At 38.5% G+C, this 20382-nt stretch overlaps 1 protein-coding gene and 1 long non-coding RNA gene across 17 annotated transcripts in view; one reads left to right on the top strand and one right to left on the bottom strand.

Moving 5' to 3' along the window:
- CFAP20DC (CFAP20 domain containing) overlaps positions 1–20382 on the bottom strand; it is a 282643-nt gene that overhangs the window by 61786 nt on the left and 200475 nt on the right. For 15 of the 16 annotated variants that reach the window (XR_010118690.1, XM_055259701.2, XM_055259703.2 and 12 more), the window contains 2 exons: positions 15862–16065; positions 4784–4845 (listed from right to left, as the gene is read on the bottom strand). Coding sequence is in view for 15 of the 16 variants with exons in the window: in XM_055259701.2 (XP_055115676.2) it covers positions 4784–4845; positions 15862–16065 (266 nt within the window). In the remaining variant the exon portion in view is untranslated. Of the gene's footprint in view, positions 1–1970; positions 2034–4783; positions 4846–15861; positions 16066–20382 lie in introns of all 16 variants that reach the window. The other variant, XM_063630825.1, reaches the window with a different exon arrangement.
- Positions 8659–20382, top strand: part of LOC129471280 (uncharacterized) — a 178752-nt gene continuing 167028 nt past the window's right edge. The window contains exon 1 of the long non-coding RNA XR_008653538.2: positions 8659–8763. This is a non-coding gene — a long non-coding RNA (uncharacterized lncRNA). The remainder of the gene's footprint in view (positions 8764–20382) is intronic.

Raw genomic sequence — 20382 nt, 5'->3', positions numbered from 1 at the left:
TCGTGACAACTGGAGAGGAAAAAAAGAAAACGATGCCGCCATGGTCACGACAGGCCAGATTGCCTTGGCCAGGCCGGCTGAGCCAGCGGGAACTGAGGTCAGTGGTTATTAGTCATTTGTCAAAGACTGCAGGGCTTTATCAGATAATTATGGTTATAAGTATGTTTATCACACAAACATGTGGCAAGGCTGCAAAGGATTCAGGCCCTAACACAATCCGCAATGACATTTTTAAAAGCTACAGATAAGTGATAAATCATTGAGCAAACACTTTAGAAAATCATGCCATTCTTGCTGTTTGGGTATTCTGAATTATTTTGTATATTATATATTTCCATGAACATTTAGAACCTTGCAAAGCCTTTGGCTACATTCCTTCCTCCCTCCCCCTAATTTTCCAATGAGTTGTAAAAATAGCAAGTATAATCATCATTTGAAACGAAGACTGGTTATTAACTCCATCCCTATGAAGAGACAACCAGAAGGTAATCACAGCTTATTTCACAAAACTCATTCCCGAGCAGGAATATCTTACTTTTTTCTGAAGAATCTACACAAGCATCTAAATAAACGTGCCTAAGGGACAGCTCTAAACCCCATAAACCAATAGACGGCATTTTAAAATAAATGACTTGAGGCTGCAAATGGCATCCATTTTGCTCTGTTTGGCAGCATGCAAGTGTACATGCTAGGAAACGTTTCTCAACATGAATGAACTGTGAAATTGTTTCCTCCTACCCCACACTTCTCTAAATTATGTGAGATTATGTTAGCCATTTCTGCACCTTGTCATAGAGGCTGTCAGTGCCCTAAGAGGCAATGTTTGGTGGACGCTGGAGGCAAGTACCCCAGCATCTGTGATGCTGCTTAAATATCAGTTAGTGTGTTAGGAAAAAATAATGGAAAATACCACCCCATGCCTAACAGCGTAAGGGGAAATGGCTTTGTTGCAAATCTAGACATGCAAGGGAATGTGATGAAGTGAACCATATATATTTCAGTTCCTAGATTGTAAACTTCTGAGGAAAATCATTACCGTTGCATCCCACCTTGATCCAATGTCAAGCACTGCCCTGTGAGTGAAAGTGAATGACTTTACCGTGAGAAAAACAATATATGAATATATGCAGCATTTTAGCTATTTTCATCCTAGAGCTAACTCTTTAAAACCCAAATTTGCCTGCTTTATGGATTACATATTGTCTTTAATTTTAATCCTGCACACAAAAAACTAAGAAGATAATTATGTTGCAGAAATAAAAGTCTTTCCAGCATAAAATGTGCATGAGTGATCACTCCACTCCACTCCAGTCTAGGTGACAGAGTGAGACTGTCTCCAAAAAAAAAAAAAAAGAAAAAAAAATGTGCATGAAAGACTGGGGATATTGGTTGTTCTGTTACATTAATATAGCTATTTGAAAGGTGACTCTCTAAACATGTATATATGTGGGCACTAGTTATGTAATTTAAAAATCTTAAGATCTTCGGTCTCTGGAGTAGTTGCAGATGTCTCACTGAGGCTCATGTGGCCACCACACTTTCCAGAGGTCACCATCATGCTTTCCTCTCTGTGGAAGTGCTTGTCCACATCGCCCCGTCTCTGCCATATTGGCATTACTCTAATCACAGCCACACTTCATTCAGGAAACCAAGAGCCTACCTGCTTTTTATGTATTGTTCAGAGCCTCCATACCAGAATTTTCAACCAAGGGTTCAAGTTAGATGCTTGTTTATCCAACAGGGTGGACTTCAGAGAATTACCTTCTCATTTCTTATATTTTTTCATATTAATTATCAATATCCCTTAAATTTAAAGTTCTATATTTTAGGGTCTAAAGCAATGGGATACTAATTGTAAGAAATACAATAAATACAGATCTTAAGAAGAATCAGAACTTTCCATTTTAAGTTAAATTATATGCATTACATGATTCAATTTATTCCTATTTTATACGATGATATATACTGACCTCATAATTTTATCATCTTCTGTATTTATGGCCCAATAATGCCTTCCTGCCAATTCTCCTAAGCTGTTGAATTTAAGAGCCAAGTCACATCATCTGCAGGTTTTCTGAACAGTTATATAATAATTTTTTAGGAAACTGGTAGATAACTTGCTGGCAAATGGGGTTGGTGGTATTTTATTTTTGGCTTTAGAATTTGTTCTTTTTATTTCATTATGCAGAAGTGCAAATTAATTTTTCATAAATAAACATTTAATTGGTTGCATAAGATATGCTGTCTAACTGGTGAATTATTTCATATTCTATCTTGACAGTGTATCTTTGGAAATCAATTTGTAATAGAGATATTTAAAGTTGCATATTACCACATCTAGATATTCATTCATTTATTCAATTATCTATCCAATATTTATGAAGTATGCTTTCTATATAGGACAATGAAATAAAAGTAATGTGATCCTTCAATGGCGAGACTGGTTTATGAAGTAAAGGCTCTAACGAGTCTTGTAAAAGTCACAGAATCATAAAGTTGGAATTGGCCTCAGACAGCATGCAACTCAACTGATTTCTTTTACACATGAAGGTATTCATATTATTATAAAGGTCTGGAGAGGTCAGAGGCTTGTCTGAGATTATATACTATGTTATAGAATTAGGATGAGAATTAGGTCCCCTTTCTTCTTTTATTGAAACAAATGGCTCCACTGTCTAACATATCTTAATATCATTCTCGTTTGTTCAGACTACAAATTAGTTCTTTTTTTTTTTTTTTTGAGACAGAGTCTCACTCTGTTGCCCAGGCTGGAGTGCAGTTGTGCGATCTTGGCCCACTGTAACCTCTGCTTCCTGGGTTCAAGCGATTCTCGTGCCTCAGCCTCCTGAGTAGCTGGGATTATAGGCATACGCCACCACACCGGCTAATTTTTGTATTTTTATTAGAGACGTGGTTTCGCCATGTTGGCTAGGCTTGTCTCAAACTCCTGATTTCAGGTGATCCATCCGCCTTGGTCTCCCAAAGTGCTGGGATTATAGGCATAAGCCACCAGGCCTGGCCCAAATTCTTAATTTGTTATAATTTGGACCAAAGTTGGATTTCCAGTTACCTTGAAAGCTTAATCATATATAGAAAAAATAATTTGTTAGGCAAATCTAGACGAGCTGCAAGCTTCTTAGTGACGGGTTCACCTATCGAGAGAGAGCTAAATTTAAGAATGTTAAAATACCTTCTTATATACACTGAAATTCTAATCTCAGTTTTAAACTCTTTAGTATATCTATTTGTGATAGTGACAATTCACCCTACTAGGTAACATGAACGAATGACCAGAGCAGGTGTACAGAACAGAAACATTTAGAAGAGATTACTAGTAAAGAACATTTACTCATCTGTGTCACGAATATTCTGGGTCCCAATAAAAGTCCTGTAAACCATTTACATGGTTTCCTGGAAGCCATGTTCGTTTTACATGGCTTGGTTCATTGTTTATTGCTGACTGGACCAGAATGGGTACTTGACCCAAGCTATGCTAATCACATCCTCTCTCTTGAAAAAGGAAGTTCAGACGTAGTCTGTCAGCTCCTACATGTGTATTGAACTGTGATATGTAAACTCAACAGCTGTCAAATGGCCATATGTGGACTACGGAGCAGAGAAAGCTGGTCCTTAGAGAGAAGAATGGAGCAGATGGGAGGAAGCAAGCAGAGATGGAGTGAAGAGACTGCCTGGCTGCCTCTTGCCTTTCTAGTTCCTAGTTTCAAGCCCCTCCTGAGGCCTGGCGGCCTTTGGTTTCCAGAATATAGCCCCGTATCTTGCTTAACTAACTGCCAACCCGCCTTTCTTACTCTTTCTCCCTATCTCTTTCTGTCTTTTAATAGTAGCTAAGCTGTTTTGTAGTGTGTAACCAAAGAGTCTTAATTCAGACACCATGCAATAGTTAACACACCCTCCATAGGACAGCCCACAGCACAGGTCAGGTGTATTTGGATAATGCGGTGCATCACAGTAACTAAGACTCTGTAGGTAGGGTCAAGATATACGGACTTTTCAATAATTTCCTAGTACATGATAAATACTGATAAGGTAATACTGATTTATATGGATAAACTAGCTTATATACTTATTTATCAGAAAGTTATAGAATAATACAGCATGTATTTCAAAACTCAAATTCAGATCCACTTGTTCCTAATGAACCAAAAATAATGAGCTTTTTCCATAGTGACAAATGACTCATACGCCAATGACATTTTTGAAATAAAATAATTTTGAGATTATAAACTTTTAAAGTTATGAAAAAAGAGACTGGTCATTTGAACTTTTATAAGCTATCTTGATAAATTTAAGGGCACCAGATGATATAAAAAAGATTTATGCCTATAAAAAAGACTTATGCCTATAAAAAAGATTTATGCCTAAAATGTACCAAACATCAGACACCTATTAAAATAAAATAGTTACACAAATAAAGTAATGAATAAATTAACACTTACTGAGAACTTGCTATGTGCCAAGAACTATTCTAAGAATTTTTCATTTGAATCTCCCCAAAATACTATGAAGTAATTCTTATGCCTGAATTATATGGAGTCAAATGACTTACCCAAAATTCCACAGCTAGTAAAAGGTAGATCTTTAAACCTAGGTAAACTGTTCCCACTATTCTAAAGTCCAAAGAAGACAAGTAGATGAACTAGGACTTTGAAGGAACATAAGTTTGGAAGCTAGAAGTTTTGGAAAACAATTTCAGAAAACCAAGAAAAATGTACAATCTTCCAACTCAGTTTTTTTTTAAATGTAGATTATTAATGATTCTTACCGGGGATTAGAAGGAGAAGGTGGGTTCATTTCTTTCTGATAGTGGCGACCCTGGTTGACAGGCTGTAAAAGACAAGACATTTGTGAATGTTTAATCAGCACAAAGCTGTTTACATATACGTTCACATGCACTCTCATTACTGTAACTGTTTCCTTGGACACAACCCCCAAGAAGGGTGTGGGTTGATTTTACAGATCCAGCAAATAGCAGAGTGGTATAAATGAGAAATCACATTTATCATTGTTATTATTTTAGTGGCCCAGTCATTGGACCTCATAGCATCTATGATGTAATTAAAGTTCATACACTGAAATTTTCCTCTTTGTGGAATTTTTATGCTGTTAACATTGGTTGATATTTTCAGACAGGAAAACAAAACCAAACAAGATATCTCATGGAACTAATGCTGCAGTTCAAGCATCATTAATAACAGAAACCCAGACACACAGAAAATATATTTAGTGTCAGTGTTAGTAAGTTTGTAAATACAATTTCTATTACCACGAATGAGAATTACACATGTAAATCTTAGGTCAAGGCAGTCATTTTCCCCAAGTGTATAACACAACCTCAAGTACTGATCAATAAGCTGAAAAAAATGATGCCAATACCTAACAAAAATGTGAAATCTCAAATTTTCCCTCCACAAGAAACCTTTCAGTTACATTTCAAAACACAGCTGAACAACACGTAGCCTTAAACACTTGCTTCCAACGGAACTTGATCTTTTTCCTTTGTTCTATAAAGGGAGAAAATTCTGTCCTCTTTTTGAACATCAGCTCTAAGTATTTATGTGGTTAGCAACAATGCAATTCTAATAAATCATTTTCAACATTCTCATTTTATTACAATTTAGAGTTTGCTATACATGTTTAAATTGCACTCAAAGAGCTTTAGCTACTTCCAAACCCAGTGGGGTTGGTGTTAAGGGTTTCTTACCCATCATAATGTGGCCCCTGACTGAGGAAAACAACGTGGCCATGGTGCCTGTATATACAGAGCTCATACTCCTTAGTTTCCAGATATTTCTCATTAAAATAAGTCTCAAAATATTAATGACGTAGGTGATGGGAATTCTTCAGAGTAAACTGTCTTCCTCTATAAATTATCTCTTGGAAGTGTTCCTTTAATTTAAATCAAACACCCCATCTGATAATCACAGTCACTTAGCCTGACTACCTGTTATGCACCATGAATTTAAATGTACTCAGATACTTTGGTAATTGAACCAATATCAATGAATCACTATTTCAGTAATAAGAAACAACAGCTGGGAGAACAGTGGAAGGAAAAACATGTCATAAGACATATTTGATCTCACTAGAGAAATAAGACTTTCAGCAGGCTGGGTGTGGTGGCTCACGCTTGTAATCCCAGCACTTTGGGAGGCCGAGGCGGGCGGATCACGAGGTCAGGAGATCGAGACCACGGTGAAACCCCGTCTCCACTAAAAAAATACAAAAAATTAGCCGGGCGTGGTGGCAGGCGCCTGTAGTCCCAGCTACTCGGAGAGGCTGAGGCAGGAGAATGGCGTGAACCCGGGAGGCGGAGCTTGCAGTGAGCCGAGATCGCACCACTGCACTCCAGCCTGGGCGACAGAGCGAGACTCCGTCCCAAGAAAAAAAAAAAAAAAAGACTTTCAGCAATTTGCAAGTGAAATTTGGTTCTATGATTTAGGCTTTATTATTTCACAGCAAAAAAGAAATTAGCAAGCAAAGGGCCTAACAGGTTCTCTGGACGAACTCACACTGGTATAGAAATACTCCCAATAACAAATTCATTGGTATTCGTCCAGTATTTCAGCTGTAGTCAGGCCTCCAGTGAATGGACCTCTGCCTGTTTATTTTTAGAGGCATTTCCATAACTCTCTAAGCATCACAGTCCTGATATTCAGGTGAATTTCCATTTCTTAATTTTATACTATTAATTCTACTTATACCCATCCCCAAACCTCTATTTCAAATGACTTACTCCATTCCTTGGAAAATAGAAGTGGTTACAGAATCCTGTCTTGTGACTCAGCCCCTCTTCACTTTAGACTATACAGACTGATCCCTTTCCATCTTTGCTCATAGTGATTTTTAAGTGTTAGAAAACAAAAAAGTAACCAATGGAAACTTTTCAAATAAAAACTGCTGACACGAACACATAGAAAGGTGAACAACTAGCTGTCTGAAGCCAGACATCCTCACCTACAAATGGATATTGATGGAGTTCAGGACATGGCATTTGCAGTAGCAGGAAGGTCACTTTCACCTTCTCCTGTTCTCTCCTGCAGCTGGTCATAAAACATAGCTAGGATTTTCTGACCACCCCCTGGAGCAGGTCATAAGATGCTCATTTGAGAGATGCCCTCCCTATCCCCTAAAGAAAGGAATATCCTTATCTCTGAAGACACAGGGACACAGAGAATAGTCTGAACAAAGGCCTTGCTGATTTTCTTCGTTTATTTCCGTTAGCTCATATCTCCTTTGCGCAATCATATTTCTGCACCACTTTCCCCTCTTCATCAAACCTAGAGTACAAATATTCAAATTTCACTGTTTGTTCAGTTCTTCATTTCCTTATGAAGACTCCTGTATCATGGAAAACTTACGTGAAATAAATTTGTATTTTGCTAAAATTTTCTTTTGCTAATCTGTCTTTTGTTGCAACGGAGGCCTTGGAGATGAATCCAGGATGGGTGAGAAAAAGATATTTTTCCTCCCCTACGTTTATAAACATATGTAGCAGTAAACCTATTTCTAGGTAGGTAGCATCCTGTGAAAGCACCAATGAAATAATATAGAATTTGTTTTGATTTTGGCATTCAGCCATACCTAGAGAATATCGTAAGTAGATGCAAAGGGATGGCAACCAGTATCTACGATGAACTATGACCATCAACATAATAGCGATGACTGACATTTATTGAGTACTTATGCTAATTCTTGGTAGATATGATGTTATTTGATCCTCAGAGCAATCCTATGAAATAAATAGGATGAACAACTACATTTAACAGAAGAGGAAATTGACACTGGGTATTAACCCAGGATCGTGCCTGCGGGAAAGAGTGGAGCTAGAATGTGAACCCAGGCAGTCTGAGTCCACAGCTTACCCTCTTAACCACTAGTCTGTGGTGTTTATTCCAGCTCGGGAGTGCATCTAGAGTGGTGACTATTTAAGTGTTTGAATAACAAATATGACAAAATCAGTTCTGTTTGTGGCAGGAAAAAAAAGTGACCCCGAAGAAATACATTTATTTGAAATATATATGACTATCTCCTTACCATAAATTAAATTCATTGTTTTTATTCTCATGACATGTCACTATGTATTTACAATTTAAAAAATAAGTTTTGCCATGTTCCTAAATTTGGGACGATCATAAACTATAATAGACAGTGCTCTATTTCCTGGGGTGACTTTCACAGTCACTAAACACAGAGCAACTTGCACATTTCAATATTTCCTCCTGACAGTACAGATATTACACTGACTCTAATATCAGTTTTCGTGTATCTTTCTACAGTTGTATAAGGACATCTGCTCATATGATTTATCTGCAGCTTAGCACAATCAACTACATATATTTTTAGTTCAGGAGGATTAAAAGAAAACTCATTCTACCCAAAGAGAGCTGAGAAGTTAATGAATCTGTAGATCAGAACAAATTAAAACCTATTAATTATAAGGAGCCTGAAATGCCAATATATTATATTTTGAATACACAGCAACCAGGAATATCATGCAAAAACGCTGACATGCTGTCGAGCAAAGAAATGGAACAGATCCCAGAAACTCAGGACCTCCGCCTTTTGGTGGCGCTGTTGCTATGTGCTAGTGCCAGGAAAACAGCATTCATATAAAATTAACTACCAAGGAGCACAAGAAGCTTTGCTTTTCCATGATCAAGCTGCTAGAGATTTTGGGGTGAGGGAGCGAAATGAAGGCTAAATAAAAGAACAGGAGATAAGATAATCCTGCCATGTTAAAAGGTAAAGACAATATTTTTATGTTGTTATGTAAAACCTGTGAAAATGGCAATAACGTTGGAAGGTTAATCAAGACCATAAATAACTTGTCTGAGAACCTCACCACATGCTCGCAATTTTATTAAGTGTATTTTGCCTCGTTATTCTCCAAATATTATGCTCTGCAACATGCCATGTTGATGGATGCATGCAATGAGCTTTTCTTTTCTTTTCTTTTCTTTTTTTTTGTAAGCTAAGGAGACTTACGTGCTTGATATTAGGTATGAGAATTCTTTTTTTTTCTTTTTAAGAGATGGGGTCTCATTATGTTACCCACACTGGCCTTGAATTCCTGGGCTAAAATCCTCCCGCCTTAGCTTCCCAATTAGCTGGGAGTACAGACCTGTGCCACCATGCCCCCGTTCAGGTTATGTTAATTATTAACCTGAAGGAATGACAGCTTTGGGGCATCTGCTCACAGGGTAGCTGCACAATAAACCTACTTTTCTTGAATCTACATTTGAGGAGAGACAGTGAAATGAAATATTGAAATAATGAAATAATGAAGGAGTTTATTTGTAAGGATCTGAGGGAGTCAGTCTGTATGCTAATGGTTAAACTCACATCAAAACAAGCACTACAGAATCTCTGCTTACTCTTTCAGGTCTCAGTCGTCATAAAAAGGCAAAATGTCCTAGAAATTCTGTTCTGATCACTCAAGTGGCCCTTTGAGGAGAATAACCTTGGGGAAACAGCAGCTGACAGTCAGTGTGAGCTTACTCTGCTAAGCACCAGGCACATGCATTTCATGTACTCATTCGATTTGCACAATGCCAATATTAGGAAGGTTCTTTTATTATTCCCATTTCAAAGATGATCATGTCCATAAATGGCAGAGCTGCGATTTGAGCCCAGGTTGACTGATTTAGAGTTTATATTTGTTTGGGCATCCCACGAAGCAGTGTCCATTGATAGCTATTCCTATTCCCTAAAAAAAGAAAACACACACACACACACACACACACACACACACACGACATGGCTTTATGCTATTGTCAATCAAAATCCCTCACCAAGATAAAATTCACTTAAAATTCATTATAACTAACTCCTAGTGCCCTTCCAAAGGCTGCTGAGAGCCCAGTTTTTGAATAAATCTCATGAGGGCTACTCCTAACAGAAACTCTCCAAAATTGATTGCTTGTAGCCTGGTTTCCACAGAAGTTGTAAAGTATTGTTTTAATTGAATTTGGTTCTAAGTTAGAAACTTTGAAAAATTTGTCTGTCAAAGGCCAGTGGATTTCTCAGTAGGCTTGATTTATTTAGCAAGAGATGCCTACAAAAGCCAATTTGCTATGAGGAATGTGGTTACATTTAATTACACTTTTAAATGACTAATTTATTATATCTAAACACCTTTTAAACAGTACATATTACTCTGAACTGTACAGATGCTGAGGAATCAAAGTTTGTGGTAAACACAATGGATTTTGCTAAAGACTCTTCATTTTACTCTGTGTAGGCTTTCTGGCTTCAGACGGCAATGTGTGTGAAGTCGTTGGGTAAAAATGCTAAACTGAATGGGACCAGACTACATCTCCTTTTCTTCCTATTCGCAATCAGGCCCTGCTCAGAAGGAGATTTTCCTTTGGGTGTATATGTAATATACATTTATCAAATCTTGAATTGAAAATATTACATGCATCACTCAGGATTTATTTAAGCAAAGCAAAGCTGATGTTTATTTTGGAATCTTGATGAAAATTACTTTATTTTAGAGTAAAAAATGAATTTTTAAAAATTATACTTTAGTTTTGGGATACATGTGCAGAATGTGCAGGTTTGTTACGTAGGTACACACGTGCCATGGTGGTTTGCTGCACCCATCAACCCGTCATCTACATGAGGTATTTCTCCTAATGCTATCTATTCCTCCCCTAGCACCCCACACTCTGACAGGCCCTGCTGTGTGATGTTCCCCTCCGTGTCCATGTGTTCTCACTGTTCAACTCTCACTTATGAGTGCGAATATGCAGTGTTTGGTTTTCTGTTCCTCTATTAGTCTGCTGAGAATGATGGTTTCCGGCTTCATCCATGTCCCTGCAAAGGACCTAAACTCATCCATAAAAAAGGAATTTTAAAAAATATTATTGATTGATTCATTCAAGTGATGACTGACAACTAGCTGCGATGCCTTGTGCTAGCCTTTGTGCTCCAACACAGAACGTATGAAAGAACACAGGCAGGGTTCTGCCTTCAAGGAATTCACAACCAGGCCTGGGGATAGTAGTAACAGTGGTTGGCTGATGTCGTAAGTGCTGTAATTGAGCCTGAATATAACAGGGACCCAGAGAGGGAAGCGAATAATTCTGTTCAGGGTGGGATGAGGGTTAGGGAGAGTTTCATGAAGCAGTGACAAGTGAGTTGGGCCTTCAGAAATAAGCAAAAGGAGGGAAAAACAGTCAGAGTACAGAGGATTTTAGGGGCAGTGAAACTACTCTGTATGATACTATAATGGTGGATACATGTCACTATACCTTTGTCCAAATCCATAAAATGCACAACACCAAGAGTGAACCCTGATAATGTGATAATGATGTGTCAATGGAGGTTCATTGATTGTAACAAATTACCACTCTGGTGGGGGACACTGATAATAGGGGTCCTCTCAATTTTGCTGTGAACCCAAAACGGCTCAAAACAATTATAAGTCTTTAATAAGAAATTAGCCAAAAACCAAAAAACCAAAACAGAAATTAAAAAGCCATTTTCTAAGTAGAGAAGGAGCTGCCAGACAGAGAAGAGATGAGCACGGCCTGATGTGAACACAGGGCATGGCTCACCAAGTGACAGCCAAGTCGCAGGAGCAGAGTGGCTCCCTTGTGTGTATGTTGGGTGGGGGGTGGGTAGCGAGACAAGCAAAGCTCATTTCAAGTGCTATGCAAGCTGACAGAGAAACAAAGGCACTAAGAGGAGGTTATCTTGCTAAAGGAGCGACTCCCCACTGTCCCCCCCACCACAGACTTAATTTGGCTTCCTTTTGGAACTTGGAATTCCATTCCCCTCTTGTCTGCATGGTGAACTTGAACTCATTCTTGAACTTTGGCTTAACTGTTTTCTTCTCTGTGAAAGCATCCCTGAAACCCACAGGTGGAACTGCTCCCTCTCACGTGTTCCCATAACTCGTTATTCTATCACTTGCCACCATGAGTTACAGTGAGCCATTTACCTGGGCTTCCCCACCAAAACTGTGAACACCTCAAGCTTGGATAAGGCTTTATCTATATCCTCAGTAGCCAGCCTAGTTCACAGCACATGTGTGCCACTCAAAAACATATGTGTGGACTGAGTGAACGTGAGACAGACAAGCAAGCTTGTGGTGAGAGTTATCAGGGAGATACTCTGACTCTTGTGGCAGAGAAGGTGTATCCTTCACAATGAGGCCTAGAGAAGGGCTACAGTGACTTTGGAGTTAAGTCTTGAGGATAATCAGGTCCACGGTACAGGGATAATGTGCAGAGTGCATCTAGGGACGACAGAATGGAGTGAAAGGTGGGGTGCAGTGACAGATGAGGCTGGAGAGAGGGCAAGTTTCAGATCATGGGGGCTCCTGTATGCCAAAGTAAAGAGGTGATGGGGAGTCACTGAAAGGCTTTACCTAATGAAGACATCAGATCAGATCAGATCTGGGCTTTAGGAAGATCACTAATATGAATAATGATAATAATATTGACAGCTAAACTTCATTTATTAAGTACTTAGTCTCAGATACAGTGCCAAGCATTTTATAAGGGTCACAGCTTGGATCTGAACCATGGAAATTTGACGTCAGAGCTGATGCTCCTAACCACCAGGTTACAGTGCTTTGATTGGAGGCACAGAGATGTTAGGGGACTATTGAAGGAATTCAGATGAAAAATAAAGTGCATAATCCATAAAAAAGAGCGAAATCATGTCCTTTGCAGCAACATGGATGCAGCTGGAGGCCATTATCCTAAGCAAATTAATGCAGGAACAGAAAACCAAATACTGCATGTTCTCACTTATAAGCAGGAGCTAAACATCAGGTACTCATGGAAATAAAGATGTCAACAATAGAAACTGGGGACTGCGAAAGGAGAGAGGGAGGAAGGGGACAAGGATTGAAAAAGTAACTATTGGGTACTATGCTCAATACCTGCATGAATGAATCATTTGTACTCCAATTTTCAATATCATGCAATGTACCCTGGTGACAAATGTGCACATGTACCCCCTCAATCTAAAATAAATATTGAAAAAAAATAAAGTGCATAATCTGTCACGGGATTAAGGGGAAAAAAGAAAAAAGGAAAAGTGCCAAGGCTGTGGTATTAGGAAGGGTGGGTTAAGAGATAAAAAGGATAGAGGATTCTTAGAATTTGGAGACCAGCTGGATGTGGGATAAAGAAGTGGGAGAAATGAAGATGCCTTCCAAATTTCTGGCTAAAAGATCAATATGGATGTTGACATTATTCACTGAGATAAAAGAAGAGTGGGATAGGCTAGGCATGGTGGCTCACCTGTAATCCCAGCACTTTGGGAGGCAAAGGTGGGTGGATCATTTGAGGTCAGGAGTTTGAGACCAGCCTGGCCAACGTGGTGAAACGCTGTCTCTACTAAAAATACAAAAAATTAGCTAGGCGTGGTGGTGGGTGCCTGTAATCCCAGCTACTTGGGGGTTGCAGTGAGCCGAGATCGAGCCACTGCACTCCAGCCTGGGTAATAGGGTGAGACTCAATCTCAAAAAAAAAAAAAAGGATATTATTGTGATGAATAAAGTTATGAATTCTTTTATTTCTTCTTTTTCACTGTTCCTGTGCAACTTTTAAAGAGAAAGGCATGAGCTCTCAAAAAGACCACAATGATGCTTGCAAAATTGCTCTATCTAAACTCTATACAAGCAGCAAGACACAGAGTTCATTCAGGAATACAATTTTCCATTTGGTGGTAGTTCCAATGTTAGATAGACTGACTCTGACGCAATAATAAACATATCTTATGAATACCAAAGGTAGGCTTTTCAATATTTTCTCTGTCTAAAAAATATCAGACCACTTTCAGTTTCTCATCTGGTCAAGTAGAGGGGTTATTAAGTTCATCACCGAAGGCTTTATTTTTGGCTGTCTACTTTTAGAGTGGAATAGATGTCATGCAGGAGATTTCAGTCCTTGCCTGAACAGGACAGTGATGAGAACACTGTATCCAGGACAACCAAGAGTTCAGCCTTTTCAGTCCATAAATAATCATTCCTCAGCTTGCCCTTTGTAATGCTGGTCTCCAAGCTACTTCATGACAGAATGAGCTCAATCAGGAGGCCACTGTTCTCTTTCTTACTTGCATTTTAAATGACTGCTACAGAGTATTTTATAAGAAAGGCAATGTTTCAGTTCTATTGCAAATTGTACTGGTAAAAATCTGCAACTGACTCTTATGATCTTAGCTTGGCTACAAGAATACTCTAACCAGAGTAACCAGAAGTCAGATATTTTTCTGGGTGGGCGGATACTTTTTGGCACCAAGGCAGCCAGAGGTGTTATGTATACTTGATAGTTGTGTTTAATGAAAGCACAACTGAGGCAAGAGAAACCTGAAGGTATGCAAGACAGGGATAAAGAGCACTAATCCCCCCCATCAAACCAACTGGAATTCTTCTCCATGAAGACTTGTGTAAGTTCTCCCCAGAGCACAGAAATCTCACCTTCCATGGGATATCCAGATATCCACTGGATAACACTCATTTGACAACTGAGTCACCACATCATGGTGGTCAGGAGCCCAGACTTAGAAGTCAGACCAAGTTAGGTCTGATTCAGTTTACTCAAGAGCCTCCATTACTCAAGAGTTCTGCAACAGTGCTTACCACACAGAGTAGCCATAAGGAGTAAACTACATAACATGGAAGACATTAGGTGCCAGGACCTCTGAGATTTCCAAGATCTACAAAGATGCTGGAGACCTGGAAAAAACTGGCCTTAAAATATGAAAAGCAAATCACAAAATTCATATGTTTTTAATTAAATACTTAAAACCTAACTTATCCACTGTCAACTATACTTCAACTCAATCTTTATATAGTTATATATAAATAAGTAAAAGTTATTTTATAATTTCTTTAAAAATTGCATAGCAAAAACATATTTACTTTTGGATGAAAGTATATTTTAGTCTGTTTGCTATGATATTGAATGTAGCCTTACAAGTAAATGTTTCTCAGGCCTGTGAAGGTCTTAAAATGGCTCTAGGTACTTAAAGAAATGGTAGCTCTAATTATCATTATTATAACAATGATTTTATTATTCTGCCTTATGACATCTCTTGTGCTGTACTGAACTGTTCGACTGATGTTTATGCTCTGTCTTTCCAATTAAGTTGTAAGGTCCTTGAGGACAGTATTGTAGAGAATGGGCTGAGTTTAAAAACTGGGCTCTGCTCTGAGCTCCACCACTGACCAGGTGTGGAAGCTTGGACCCAGGCTTTAGTTTCTTCACCTAAAAAACAGGAAGACTAAGACCTGTTCCAACTCCTCTGCTGGGCCATAGTGAGGGCAATGGGCCATACTGAAGTGTTTTAACTATGGAAACACATGGGAATATAAGCTTCTGAAGCATCCACAGTGCCTATCGTAGCCCATCAGACACAGGGAGCAATCAGTGAACATCTGGTGACTTCTACAGAAGGTTATTTTCTGTCTTCATATCCAAGCAATACTTCTATATCTACAGTCTTTTCCTCAGTGTTCATTCGTTTCATAAATACTTATTTAACAAATATTGAGCCTCCCACAGGGCTTGTACTAGGAACAGGGGATAAAATGGGACACACAGTGTCTACAGTAAAATTGTTCTTTTTGTTCTTTCAATGTGTGATTTGATATATCATCATATATCCCTTTTCTGAAGGTAAATAAGACAATTTAAGAAAAGACTGTCATCTTCTAATTTCTGTCCGTTCTAAAACACTATTTCAAAATGTACCCTGATTATTTCCCATAGGGAGTGTTCTCGTTTTGGTCCTGGCTTTTGCAGGCAAAGCTGGGATTTGTTAGATAAAAGCTTGCTCCTGGTTAAGAAATGAGAGGAAGCTGCAAAGCCAGGGACTCACGGGTGGCAGGCAGGAGTTCCAGGTGGTTGTGTCGTCACTGCTGGTACTTATGCTGACGTTACAGTTGTCCACCTGGGAGGCACTCAGGCCATGGGAGGTCCCAGCAACCTCCAGTTCTTCATTTTGTTGCCGCCGTAGGCTGGCTAGCATCTGTAACTCGGATTCACTCATCTGGCTCGGCTGATAGTTTCGCCAGTCATATTCCTGACCAAGAGAGAGGAAAATAACAAAGGGTCATTTGGCCTAATTCTACGGCTACTAACAAATGCCACAGCCTTAACCCCTGCAGCAGCTCCCTCAATTGACAGAGGCCCAAATCCCTAACATGCCTCCATGCGCTACCTGCCCCATCCATTATACCACCTCCTGTCCGTTTGCTTCTCACATGCCAGCCACTTTGTCCTTCATTAAGGTCCTCAAAAGCATCAGAGTCCTGTCTGCCTTAGTCCTGTGCACATGCAAGTCCCCTCTGCCTCATGTTCTGGGTAATGCTTAGGCTTCCTTCAGGTCCTCAATTATGATGACTTCCTCAGGGAAGCCTTTCCTGACAACCATAAACTGGGTCAGCTCCTTGATGATGCCCTCTCGGAATCTTAAAATTTTCACTTTTAGCATTGATCACAGTTACAGTGATGGAATTGTTTCTGTAGTTGGCAGGTTTGCTGTGAGCTCTACAAGGGCAAGCAGCATGACTGTTTTGCTCTCACTGCCTTTCCTAGGTCTGGTGCCTAGTAGGTGCCCAACCAGTTTTTGTAGATTAAGTAAATAAACAAAAACTCAAAGTAGTTTTTTTTTTAATTTGCCATTTAAAAAAGCACAGTTTATGAGTAAATTGATGAATTTCATCATCGTAAACATAATGACCAAATTTATTCAACTTGCAGTAAGACTGAGAATGACTAGTATTGGTAAAAGTCATCAAATAAAATTTGAATGTAAGATGGGAACCTGAAAGTTCTGAAAGCCTGGAAGATCTCATAGCTCCAACCAAGGTGGATTTACTGTATATGTCATCTGTCAGGTACTTTTTGAAAAAGAATACTACTACAGATCTTTAGATGCTAGTGTAAATATTATTTCATGCTATAGGTGGAAATTGGCATATAGAATTTTCAAAATTTTCCCTTCCTTTCTCTCTGGCCTAAACTAGATTTGATAACAAACATTAATTTCAACATTACTAAAATATTAGAATCACATATGAGTAGTGTGATTTACACGCAGAACTGCCATATAACTTAAAAGCAATTTGAAAATTTGCTTGTACATCTGGAAACACTGGTTGTACCAACAAGGATTTTTTTTTCCAAGACACCTTAGAATTTTTTAGATATTTATATCTCTACATACACTTTCTTGGAGGACTCTCTGGCTTCTATTCTGCCTCATAGGAATGTAAAAAATTTAAAAACATATAATTTTGAAAAATTCTTGGAGTTCCTATGACATTAAATGCTTTATAATAAAACATTATTATCATCATAATTTGGGGCTTATAAAAGCTTGTTATCTGATAATGTGATGTGGAGACTTCCTAAAAAGTTGCCAGTGGAAACTTAGTTAAACCCTTATAGTTCATGGCACAAGCAGCTTGGCACTGTGAGAGGCCAGGCAATCTTTAATAAGATATTTCATGAGCATTTAATATGCTTTCAGAGTTCTTGGGCCAAAATAGGTATCACAAGAAGAAGAATAAAATTTATATCCCAATGAAAAATGCAAAAATAAAAAAGGAAACAGAAATAATTTAAATTCAAAAGAAGTAGTTGAGGGGACAATAAACACATACAAAGATGTTCAACACCCTTGTCATTAGAGAAATACAAATCAAAACCACAATGAGATACCTTCACACCCATTAGGATAGTTACAATAAAAAAGAGACAATAACAAGTATTGGCAAGGATGTGGAGAAACTGAAACCCTTATACAGTGTTGGCAGAAAAGTAAAATGGTGCAGCCACTTTGGAAAACAGTTTGGCAGTTCCTCAAAATGTTAAGCATCTGAGTTACCATGTGACCCAGCAATTCACTCCTAAGCATATACCAAGAAAACTGAAAACATATGTTCATGCAAAACTTGCACACAAATGTTCAAAGAAGCATTATCCATAATAGCCAAAAAGTGAAAACAACCAAATGTCTATCAACTGATGGATGGATTTTTGTTTATCCACATAATGGAATATTATTCAGCCTAAAGAGTAACAAAGGGCTGGATGAACTTTGAAAATATTATGCTACCTGAAAGAAGCCAGGCACAAAAGGCCACATATTGTGTGATTTACTTTATATGAAATGTCCAGAATAGGCAAATTCACAGAGACAGAAAATAGATTAGCGGATGGTGGGGCTGGAGGAAGGGGAAACGGAAAGTGACTACTAGTGGGTATATGCTTTCTTTTTGGAGTGATGAAAATGTTTTGAAATTAGGTCAAAATGATGGTTACAGAATCTTGTGAATATACTAACTCCTCAATTCCTTACTTTAAAAGAGTGAATTTTATGGCATACAAATTATATTTCAATTAAAAAAAGGCAGTTTGGTAATCAGATGTGAACTTGAGAATACCAGCTGCTTGACTTTAGCTGCAGCAGTGAACAAGTGACTTGCTGTTCTTCAGTTTTTCAGTCAAGAAGTGGGATTAAGCGTTCTAATGTGTCACATAGTTATGTTAGTTGGCTCATCATTGCCAATACACACTTTTACAATGAAAAACACATTTTATTTTAATTTTCATAATTTTTCTTAAGAAGAAAGCTTTAACATATACTTCGTATGATTAAGTCATTTATTCACGTTACTTATTTAATCCATAAGGCTGTACTGTGCCTGAAGAACAACCCTGGGTTCTAGGACAGAAGAATAAGAGAGGATGTGGCAGTGGTTAAGCCAGACAAATCTAAGCCTGGGCCTTAGTTCCACCACTTACCAGCTTTACATGACTAGGAAAATTACCTAACCTCTCTATGCATCAACTTCTTCATCATGGGGACCACAGTACATACCTCACAGGATTTTTGGTGAACTAAATGAAATAATACTACATTGAATGCTTAGTAGAAGCACCTGACAAACAAATATACTAGGGGGTCTCCAAATGCGTGATTTGTACCTTTAATGGAAAATGTTTGAATGTGTGCTTTGTAATATATGTTTATTTATGAACTAAATATATGCACAAACATTTTAAAATAGTATGTAGAGTACAAAACATACACAAAAAATTGGAATTAAAATGCTTAGGATTAAAAAAACAAACTTGTTTTCAATTTTTCTTCCTGAATCTGAATGGGTTGTCTTTGGTACACACTTTCAGGGATGAGCACAGCCCTCTTAAGAGACCGCTGAGTTGGCAGTCAATACATACAGTCCCTGTTCTTATTATTTTTTCCTCTCATTTTCTTTGTCCCCCTTCTTCCAGTCTTTCATCCATTCTGTAATATGCTAGGAACTGGGAGCACAAAGAAAACAAGACATACTTCTGTCCTCATGGAGTTCACAGTCTACAAAGGGAGACCTGAGGGGTATTACATAACTGGAATTCTAATGTACTGTGAGAAATACGACAACAGAGGTATGAGTAAGATGTCTGAGGAATGCAGCACAGATGTGACTAACTGCCCAGTGGAATTAGAGAAAACCTCACAGAAGTCTAAGGTGGCATTTGAGAGTAATTAAATTTGTTGACAAATGGAGTTAGTGGCCTTCAGAGGGACTCCCACCACTGGCAGGCAGTACTGAAGCTGAGGCTGAAGGAATAGGTGGCTGGGATATTCCCTATATTCCACTGCAGTAATGGAAATAGATTGATTCATTAATTTATTCTGTAGAAACTTACTGAGACCCTATTATGTGCCAGGCACTGCTGATGCTATATTTGCTTAAAACACTGCATTTCCATGACTTTATTTCATACAACAGTAAAATGTATTCTGACAACACCCTGGAAGGGGCAGCCAAAATCCAGCAGAGAGAAGAAAGCAACTTTCTCCAGCATCACTAATAGAGCAACTGGTGGTGGAGTCAGGTAATTAACTTAGTCCTCCGAAATGTTTTTGATTTGCAATTTCTTAAATCATTTCAAAGTCACCAGAAAGGCTAAATCATTTATTTGTTATTTTTAAGAAGCTTTGCAATAAAGTCTTCGCATTAAAGTGGACTCCAGCACAAGATGTCATCCAACTAAATTACACGACTGCTGAGAGGCAAAGTGGCTTATGTAATGCTATCTCTGAAAGGCTCAAAATGTTACATATAATTCAATTTCATCTCAAAATATCCTTGTAGGAAAGAGGGGAGACATTATCAATCAGATTTGTCCTAGGAACGAGGCAATGGGCTGAAGGCTATGTACAATTCGGCTGTGCTCAGATTCGCAGGCCAGTCTTTCGCTCTCCAAGCCATTCAATCCATTCATTTTCACTGATCTTTCTCCAGACATTATTGGGAGCCTACGCCAGTGAAGTTACAAAGACAATTAAGATATGGCCTTGCTTTCATAAACCTTACATCTATCA

Source organism: Symphalangus syndactylus, chromosome 21 (assembly GCF_028878055.3).
Source record: "Symphalangus syndactylus isolate Jambi chromosome 21, NHGRI_mSymSyn1-v2.1_pri, whole genome shotgun sequence".
Taxonomy (NCBI): domain Eukaryota; kingdom Metazoa; phylum Chordata; class Mammalia; order Primates; family Hylobatidae; genus Symphalangus; species Symphalangus syndactylus.
This window is presented reverse-complemented; position numbering and strand designations above follow the sequence as displayed.